Source organism: Trichechus manatus, unplaced genomic scaffold (genome assembly GCF_000243295.1).
Source record: "Trichechus manatus latirostris isolate Lorelei unplaced genomic scaffold, TriManLat1.0 scaffold00042, whole genome shotgun sequence".
Classification (NCBI taxonomy): domain Eukaryota; kingdom Metazoa; phylum Chordata; class Mammalia; order Sirenia; family Trichechidae; genus Trichechus; species Trichechus manatus.
Window position 1 is genome coordinate 16,954,712 of NW_004443978.1, and position 10,681 is coordinate 16,965,392.

Here is a 10,681-nt window from a genome sequence, read left to right on the forward strand (position 1 = left end):
TTGTTAACCATTGTCATAGGGCAACATGGGTACTGTTCAATGAGAAACTATTTTGTTCTGTAAACCTTCACCTAAAGTGAGAATAGCAGCACAACTGGAACAGCATAGTCAATGTCACTGAACTGTGCATGTAGAAATTTTTGAAATGGTGTATCTCTGGCTATGTATATTGTCACCAAAAAAAAAAAAGGTCCAGAAGGGAGAAGGTTGACATGTCGTGGGGTTGTTAACCAATGTCATAAAACAATATGAGTACTACTGTTCCGTGAGAAACTGTTTGTTCTGTAAACCTTCACATGAAGTACAATAAAAAAAAATAAAAAAAATAAAAAAAAGATGTGAAGGCAACCACTTCATTAAAGTAAACAACCTAGTTCAGAGCCCAAGTCATACCTTGAGGTATAAAAGGTCACGGCTTGTAAACTGGTCCAACTGACGTTTATAGGTTGGACCTTCCGCTCAAACAGCACTCAGAAGCCCTCAGTCTGCATACAAACACTGGACCCTTTGTTCTTCCTCTTCATGGCCTTTAATTGCCTCTAAGAGGAATCTTGATTCTTCCTTTTTTATTTTTTTAGGAAAAAAAAAAGGAAAACCTACTCCAAATTCTTGGCCTGCTCAGACCTCTGACCTCATGGCAACTCTCCTGGCTGAAGAGACCGTTTCTACTCTCCAAGACTAGCTCAACAAGGCCCTTGTGAGTCACTGAGGATTGTGAGTTGCCTAAAGCCTGGCTATTCAAAGTGTCCGCAGAACAGCAGCACCAGCATCTCCTGGGAGCTGGTTATAAATGCAGAATCTCAGGTCCTTCCCAAACCTACTGAGTCAATCTGCATTTTAACCAGACCCCCAGGTAACTCGTGAGCCCATTAACATTTGAGCAACATATGTAAAATCTACTATTAAAATCTACTACTGAAGTGGGAGGAGTCTGTGAAAAAATAACTCTGTCCTGATTTCCCCAAATCTCTGAAAGATGTTGAGCTTTCTAGAGAGTTAAAATTTACCCAGGGAATAGATAAGGTGTTACTGGAATGTAACTGGAATGGTGTGCTGGAATGAACAAAGGTGTTAATACACTCAGTCTCAGATTATGTGTTTACAGAAGGCATCCAAGCGCCCCATGGAGACTCTCTACCATTACCTCAAAATGCACTGGAATTGTTGGGAACATGCTTGGCGGTCACTGGTTGGAGCTGACTCCATTTCTTAGGCTGTGAGATGGACTTAAGAGTCTATCTTGTGGCACACAACCAATCACAAAAACAACCTAAGGATTGCCTCTCTTTCAGAAGCAGATATTCTTAGCACTTAGCTACAGAGAATTCAGAGACCAAAGTTCAGCGTTATGGGTTGAAACCCAGGCTACTAACATGATAAGGCTCCATTAGCCATCACACTGGATTGATTTTTACGTTTACAAAAGTACGTAAGGCCCCACAGCTTTCTGGGTCCTACATATGGCCTGTCGTTAACTGGACTTCGCCAGTGGCTAAGAATGGTAGCAAATGCTATGTATGCCCTGTCTATCTTCCTCCAACCAGCCTGACCATTCTTTGTCCAACAGCTTTTTTTTTTTTTTTGTGACTGTGGGAACATACTCAGTAGGAGATAGCCTACAGTCACCACGAATGGAAATTGGTGGATAAATACCCCAGCTTCCTCACCCTGCACTCATGTCTACACTGGCTCCCAGAGCTTCCAGTGGGTTTGAGCTCCAGTTGTCCACTGTGGTTATCTACTTGACAGCACACCGGTTTTTTTTTCTTTGTCTCCATTCCCTGCTCACCTAACAGTGCTTCCTGGGATCATCTCCTAAATAGACTTTCACTTCAATCCTCATCTCAAGGTCTGCTCCTGGGAGGAACCAACCAAGACAAAAGCAACAGACTTGGGTTTAAATTTTTACTCCCCTCATTTGCTCTCTACGTGCTGTTCCAAAAACCAAAAGCCCGTTGCCGTTGAGTTGATTCCGACTCATAGCGACTCTATAGGACAGAGTAGAACTGCCTCATAGAGTTTCCAAGGAGTGCCTGGTGGATTTGAACTGCCAATCTTTTGGTTAACAGCCATAGCTCTTAACTACTTCACCACCGGGGTTTCCTTAGGCAAGTCATTTAATCCCTTTAGGGATCAGTTTTCTCATTAATAAGATGGGGATGATCATGAGAACTATGCATTCCAGTTGTTGTTAAAATTAAATTAATTATGTAAAGGGCTTAACATAGTGCCTGGCACCAATAAAGCTGAATAAATGATGGTTATGAAAACACTTATTGTCCACACTTCCTATCCAGAAGGAGCTAATCCATGGTCACAAAGGATTCTGGTGCCCTGTTTTGAATTTAGCATTGCTGAAAGTGTTCTTCTGAGTCTTTCACTTAGGAAAAAATGTTTTCCTTTGTGTGTTCTGATTTTGTTCCCTTTCAGAATTTCCTCTCTGTTTGTTCTTCTCTGCTCCTTATTCTGCTTTTGTAGAAAATTAAAAAAAATAAAAATAAACACAAACAAGTTGCCATTGAATCGATTCCAACTCATGGCAACACGATGTGTGTCAGAGTAGAACTGCGTTCCATGGGATTTTCAATGACTGTGATCTTTTGGAAGTAGATTGCCAGGCCTTTCTTCCAGGGTGGCTCTGGGCAGATTCAAATGCTTAACTGTTTGTGCCACCTAGGGATTTCTTATAGGAAACAGAGAGGAGGAAATAATGAGTAGATTGAAGTTAGTGGTCAAGCCTTTTCACACAGGATTCAGTTTATTAGGATGGTTTGAGTGGGTTTAACTACGCTTTAGGTATATTTTTCCTACAGAGAATTAAAAAATTCAAGGGTACAGAATTCTTATGAATTCATAGCTGCCCTGCATAACAAAGGGTAGCCACTGGTGCTGACCAGCATAAAAATAGAACCTCCTCTCCACCAAAAGTCAGGGAGTATTGTTAAGGTGTAAGCAGAGGATACAAGGTAGAGGAAAGTACAGGGGAGCAGAACAAGTTGAGTTATATGAAATCCCATCACTCAGTGCTTAAGAACATTCCAGTTTAGGTAGCTATCCTCAAAAACCTGCCTTACAAGCTATTAGCTGTTTCCTGGGCTGGTCACATGCCTTCTGTACACACAGGAAAGCAACTTCACATCTTCTACAGATCCTTAAACACCCTGCACATTATCATTCTTGTCTGTGCGGATGCAGATTAAGAGCCAAAACATCACTATATACTGAAGTGTTTAGTATTATCCTGAGAATAGCAGAGCAAGAAAGAGCAAGTAGCAACTGATGCCATACATGTTATAACTTTATTTAATTCTTTTGCCTTCCACTCAACTCCTCATCTCCCTCACTTCTCAGGAAAGAAGTCATTCTAGGACCCTGGAAATAACCCTGTTCTGGAAGGTGGTCATTTTCTTGATGTTAAGTACAGCAGCAGGGAGAGTATGGTCACGCAGTTTAAAAGTTATACCAAGCATGTTGGTGAATGGAAACGAGGGCTTTGTGTATTTGAGATGAAGTCTTGCCAGCATTGCTTCTAAGGAGTATTCTTGCTGTACTTCCTTCAAGACATATTTGTTCATTCTTCTGGGAGTCCCTGGTATATTCAATATTTTTCTCCAATGCCACAATTTAAATGTATCAGTTCTTCTTTAGTCTTCCTTTTTCATTGTCCAGCTTTCCCACACATATGAGGTGATTGAAAAGACCATGGCTTGGGCCAGGCCCACCTTCATCATTATAGGGACATTTTTGCTTTTTAAAACTTTAAAGAGGTTTTTTGCAGCAGATTTGCCCAATGCAATATGTCATTTGATTTCTAGATTGGTGCTTCCCTGGGTGTTGATTGTTTATCCAAGAAGAATAAAATCCTTGACAACTTCGATTTCTTCATCAATTTATATAGTACTCCTATCTAATGTTATCTAACCTGCTGCCCATATTCTAAGTTTGTGAATTGATCCAATAATGTCTTTTGTGGCATTTTCCCTCTTTCTTTCAGAATCCAGCCTAGAATCGGGTATTCCGTTTAGTTATCAAGGCTCTTTAGCATCATGTAATCTGGATCATTTCCTTAACCTTTCTTTGTCTTTCATGATATGAACATGTTTAGGGAACACAATTTCTTTTCTTTTCTCTCTCTCTCTTTAATATAACATTTCTAATATGGAGTTGTCCAATGGTCCCTCTTGATTAGATTCAGGTCGTTCATTCTGATCTGAGTAGTGTGTAAGTGGTGTTGAGGCCTTCTTCAAAGTACTTCCTAATCTGTGCTGTCTTGTTGAGCCGCAAAAAAAGAAGAAATAGCCTTTTGCCTCCTGCTCGCCACCCAACCACACAGCTCTGAGCCTGAAAGGGTGTTGCAACACAGTTGAATAAACGGTTTTTATGTGGGATTGTGTGAGCATTCTGTGAGTGGGGAGAGTCAAAGGAGGCATTATGCTAAAGCACAAGATCGCTTTTTACCCGACTATAACATAAAACTTCAACAAGTCTTCAAACTTTCCCAAGGCAGATTTATAGAAAGTAGAGAGTTATAACACTTCTGATAATTAAATGGCAGTCCTAAGAGATCAGCCATGTCTTCAGAGACCTCATTGCAAGACCACTAATAATAATGACACTAATGTGTTTTGGTTACACTTAGCAATCTGGATGTTTAATGCACTTCAACCATTTGTTCCAGGTCACCAGAGGTTAACAAGGTAGTAGTGAATATAAACATAATTGTGTTGGAAAAGAGAGTCCAATAAATCAGACAGAATTTATTGGTAATTTCACACATGATGTGTTTTAGGCTAAGGTCCCAGTTTGAAGAGCAAGGGCAAAACCCCATCAATAATCTTTACTTTCTTCTAGGAGCAAGCCAACACGTGTTGAATAAACACATTAGTACTCACTGTTGTGTTTGAAGATCCTTATGGTTGCACCTGAGAGTCGGGCCCCAAGAACAAGAGATGTGTGGTTTAGCTCGTCACTTAAAATGAGGCATCCCTGTGCAGAACACAAGCACATAAAACAAAAGCGCATAAGTAAAATCAAAGAAAAATAACTTGTGGGAATAGGAAAATACTCTAAGACCGATAGCACAGATTCCCAAAACCCTCCTTAATTCTAAAAGGCCAAGAGTTTAACGTGGTGTCTATGGGGATAAAATCCATAAAGCAATTAGCTGATGGAAATGGGAAGTGTTTGAAGAAATTATATCTTTGCTTAAGCATTTACATCAGGGCTTCAAACTGGTTCATTCTGGTTCCAACCTCTGCTGAGAATTTGCATTTCTAACAAATTCCCAGATGATGCTAATGCTGCTGATTAGAGAATAATTCTGAGAACCACTAGTAAAGCAGTGGTTCTCAAAATTTAGTATACATAAGAATCACCTGGGGATCGTGTTAATATGTAGATTCTGATCCAGTATATCTAGGGTGGAAATACAAATTCTCAGCAGTGGTTTGAAGCCCTGATTTACATGTAGTTTTCTGCAAATATGCTAATCCAAGATCTGGGTTAAGCACTAGTAAGAGTCAAAAGGATCAATGTTTGACAGGAAAACTAATATAGTTCGGGTGAACTTGCTGGAGCTCTTCAGTCAAATGCTGGATTCTTTGGGATGGTTTTGGTGTACTACTACTAGAAGGTAGGGGGATTGATCAACTGGTCTTTTCTGCAAGATATTTCAAGGTACTGTTTTCTGATTCTTGTTCTCCACTGCATTAATGTTCCACATAGAGAGAAGCATCACTACTTTATAGGTAAAAACTTTGGATTTTGAAAAGTACGGACAACAACTCAATTTGAAGTAAGTAGAAAAATTCAGTCTAATTTAATGCTTATAAATCACTGTGTGTGAAAGTATTTTTCTTTTTTAATTAAAAAAATTGAAATTATAAAATCATTCAAGCATACCAGACATGCTTCTGCATTTTTATAAAATTCTGAAGTATACAATATAAAAATATTATTTTTATAAAATTATAGTAGACATTTATCTTTCATGGCCACCTAGAATCTTTGAATTCTACCTTATATTTTGGTAATTTCACACATGATATGTTTTAAGTTTTTGAAACAAATGCTGACAAAATTTCCACATCTCCAAACTTTAAACATATGTGTGTGTGTGTGTGTGAGTGTATAATTTTTTTGGGAAAACATTTGAAAGCTACTCATAAATCTCATGATATTTCTGCTCTAAATTCTTTAGTATGTATTTCCTAAGAATAGGGCCATTCTCTTACAAAATCACAATGCAATTATCATACCCAAGAAGTTCAGCATTTATACAATATTATCATCAAATATCCATCACCCATCTGTCAGTTTGTTGTACTGTGGTAGCTTGCATGTTGTTGTGATGTTGGAAGCTATGCCACTGGCATTTTAAATACCAGCAGAGTCACTGATGGTGGACAGGTTTAACAAGCTCCTAGACTAAGACAGACCAGGAAGAAAGACCTGGAGACCTACTTCCAAATACAAACCAATAAATACCTTATGGATCAGAAAAGAATATTGTCTGACTTGTTTGCTTTGGACATGTCATTAGTAGCAATCAATCGCTGGAGGAGGACATCATATTTGGTGAAATAGAGGGCTAGTGAGGGCGTGGGAGATTCTCAGTGAAATGGATTGGCATAATAGATGCAACAATGGTCTCGAACATACTATTAATCATGAGATGATGCAGGACTGGGCAGTGTTTTGTTCTGTTGTACATAAGGTTGCCATGAGTCAGAGTTGACTCTATGGGATCTATCATTTAATACATAGTTCAAATTCAAATTTCTCTAGCTGTCCTAATAATGTCTTTGGTGGCTGTTTTCTTTCCTTCTTTTTTTTTTTTTTTTTTAAATGCAGAATCCAGTCAAAGATCATGCGTGGCATTAAGTTATCATAAATCCTTTTTTTAAAAAATCATAAATCTAATTATCACACTTGCTTACTTAAAATGAATTAACCAACTCCCCATTTTTCTCAGGATGAATTCCAAATACTTTAGCACGATTTACACTATAAGGCCTTCATCTCTGGTCTCTTCTTCCACCAGTATCCTATGTTCTAGTTCCTCCAAACCTCTGTGGTTTGTGCATTGTACTACCTTTTCCTCATCCTATGGAAATAACTTACTTATCTGATAAGATTCTATTCTAATGTTCCTTGCTTTGCACAGGCATCTCAGACTTCAACAAGCAGAGTTTGGGGCAACTGTTTTGTCCTTCCCCATGTATGTGCATACCTTTTTTTGTAGCATTCATCTTATTTTATGTAATGTGTTATTTCTGCTACTAGACTATAGACTACACAGTTTGCAAGACGTAGATGTTGTCATCTTTGTATGCCCTGTATCTTATCTTGCCTCATATCAAGACAGAGGAGATTCTCAATATGTGGTTTATTGATTGAATAAATGAATGAATGACACTGGCAAAAGGTTTCATGCCAAGTAAATTCTTAATAAGTATTTGTTGGCTACACTGGAGCGCTGGTGGCCCAGTGGTATAAGCATGTAGCTGCTAACTGAAAGGTTGGTGGTTCAAACCCACCAGCTGCTCTGCAGGAGAAAGATGTGGCAGTTTCCTTCCATAAAGATTTACAGGAGGCGGGGCCAAGATGGCAGAGTAGTCAGATGCTTCCGGTGGATGCTCTTACAACAAAGACCCGAAAAAACAAGTGAATTGATCATATATGGCAATCTGGGAGCCCTGAACATCAAAGGCAGAGTTGAGGAACCGGACTGAGTGGCAGGGGGAGGGAGAGACGGTTCAGAAGCAGTGAGGAGTTGCTAGACCTGACCCGCGAGAGCCTGAGCCCTTCAGGCCTGATCAGCTCACGGGTGACTGGTGAGGCAGGCAAGCAGCAGTGGTTGGAAGGCGTGTTTTCTGCACTGGGAGAGACACAGTGCCAGAGGGTCTACACAGCCACCCAGAACCAGTGAGAAGCAGCCCTGGATCAGGGAAAGATAAGTGATTGCATACAGCCTACTGCGCAGATCAAAAACACCCCCCTTAGGGAAAATCCTCTCTCCCATTTACCTCCCCACTCCCTGCTCTGCACTGGGTCCCAGACTGGCTTCAAAAATTTCCAAGTCCCCTGGGCTGGAAGTAGGATCCGTCGCAAGCCTGGGGCCATTCTCCCTGCCTTGGAGAGTGAAGAAATTAACAAACAGAGGAAAAAATAAACTGCCGGCTCCCCTAAGCAAGGAAACCAGGGTAGGCATAGCTCCTTTGCCTAGGCACAGACATAAGGGATCCATGGACTTTGAGTGCCTTTCCCCCTGCATAGACTTGTGTGGGCCCATCTCAACAGCGTAGGTATTCACCTGAAGTCTAACTTCAACTGTTTCAGTTGTGAAGTGGCAGGCTCTTGACATTTGACACTACTCTGCCCATTAAACAGGGGCTTCACATACCTACATCAAGGGCCTGAGGAATCGTGGCTCCACCCATGCCAGCCAGCCAGCTGCAATAGGGGCCCATGAATAAGAGGTGCCCCCCAGTCCTTAAAGCCAACAGCATTAGGAGCTTATAGTCCAGCTGCAAAACTCACCCACCTACGCGCTCTAGGGAACAGGGACACGCCTTCCTCCTGGACACTCAGGGGTGGTTGTTAGCTGCCTTCTTTGCTCACAGCATGTTCCCCTGCTGCAGCCAGATGCCTGTGCCTACACCAATCACCCATGCCTGTCTAGGACTGTAAGTGAGAGACTACACCACACACTTGGTGGCTATCACCTGGGTACCTGAGCTGAATCCATACAGGATGAGGGGGTGGACTCCTGAGCTCACATACCTAGTAACAGATCTAACCACCTGGTGACAGGACATTAGAGCTTCAAAGGCACCAATAATCAAACTAGCTCATACGAGCAGCTTTTTGGGGCATATCAAAACAAAACAAGAAGCTAGGACATAGTAAACAAACATAAAATAAATAAATATAATAACTCATTGATGGCTTGGAGACAACAGTCAATATCAAATCACATAAAGAGGCAATCCATGATGGCTTCAGCATGCTCCCAAAATAAAGAATTTAGAAATTTTCCAGAGGAGGAAAATTTCTTGGAATTACCAGAGGCAGAATACAAAAGATTAATATACAGAACTCTTCAAGAAATTAGCAAGGAAATTAAGCAAAACTCAGAACATACAATAGAGGAAATTAAAAAAGATTAGAGAAGAGCATAATGACAAATTTCACAGGCTGCAAGAAACCATAGAGAGACAGAAAACAGAAATCCAGAAGATTAACAATAAAATGTCAGAATTAGACAACTCAGTAGAAAGTCAGAGCAGAACTGAGGTAATGGAAGTCAGAATTAGTGAGATTGAAGATAAAGTACTTGACTCCAACTTATCTAAGGGAAAAAATCAGATAAAAGGATTTAAAAAAATGAAGAAACACTAAGAATTATGTGGGGCTCTATCAAGAGGAATAACCTACGAGTGATTGGAGTACCAGAACGGGGGGATAACAGAAAATACAGAGAGAATTGTTGAAGATTTCTTGGCAGAAAACTTCCCCGATAGCATGAATGACAAGATTTCTATCCAAGATGCTTATCAAACCCCACGTAAGGTAGATCCCAAAAGAAACTCACCAAGACATATTATAATCAAACTTGCCAAAACCAAAGATAAAGAGAGAACTTTAAGAGTGCCTACGGATAAATGAAAAGTCATCTACAAAGGGGAGTCAATAAGAATAAGCTCAGACTACTCAGCAGAAACCACGCAGGCAAGAAGGCAATGAGATGACATATATAAAGCCTTGAAAAAAAAAACTGCCAGCCAAGAATTATATATCCAGCAAAACTGTCTCTCAAATATGATGGTGAAATTGGGCATTTCCAGATAAACAGAAGTTGAGAGAATTTGCAAAAAGCAAACCAAAATTACAAGAAATACTAAGGGGAGTCCTCAGGTTAGAAAATCAGTAACATCAGATAACAATCCAAGACTAGAACACAGGACAGAGCAACCAGACATCAACCCAGATAGGGAAGTGACAAAAATAAATCAAAGCTAAAACACTGAAAATAGGGATGTCAGTATGTAAAAGATGACAACATTAAAACAAAAAAAGAGGGACTTAAAAAATGTAGACATAGATTTTGCATACAGAGAGGAAGTCAATGTGATATAAAGAAATAAAAGACTGGTATAAACTTGAAAAAATAGGGGTAAACATTAAGGTAACCACAAAGGAAACTAACAGTCCTACAAGTCAAAATAAAAAACTAGAAAAATATACAGACCCAGCAAACACAAAATCAACAACAGTGAAAAAGATGAAAAGAAAATACATAAAGAAAAATGACTTAGCACAGAAAATGAAGTGGAACAAAGAAACTCTGAACAACACGCACAAAAAAAGACATCAAAATGACAGCACTAAACTCATGCCTATCAATAATTATGCTGAATGTCAATGGACTAAATGCATCAGTAAAGAGACAGAGAGTGGTAGATTGGATAAAAAACACGATCCATCTAAATGCTGCCTACAAGAGACACACCTTGGATTTAAAGACACAAACAAACTAAAACTCAAAGGATGGAAAAAAATATATCAAGTAAACAACTCTCAGAAAAGAGCAGGAGTGGCAATATTAATCTCTGACAAAATAGACTTTAAAGTAAAATCCACCACAAAGGATAAGGAAGGACACTATATAATGATTAAA

The 10,681-nt window shown here is 39.6% G+C and overlaps 1 protein-coding gene across 1 annotated transcript in view; it reads right to left on the minus strand.

Moving 5' to 3' along the window:
- Positions 1-10,681, minus strand: part of SPTLC3 (serine palmitoyltransferase long chain base subunit 3) — a 202,437-nt gene that overhangs the window by 91,824 nt on the left and 99,932 nt on the right. The window contains exon 6 of the mRNA XM_004376462.2: positions 4,893-4,986. Coding sequence (XP_004376519.1) covers positions 4,893-4,986 — 94 coding nt within the window. The remainder of the gene's footprint in view (positions 1-4,892; positions 4,987-10,681) is intronic.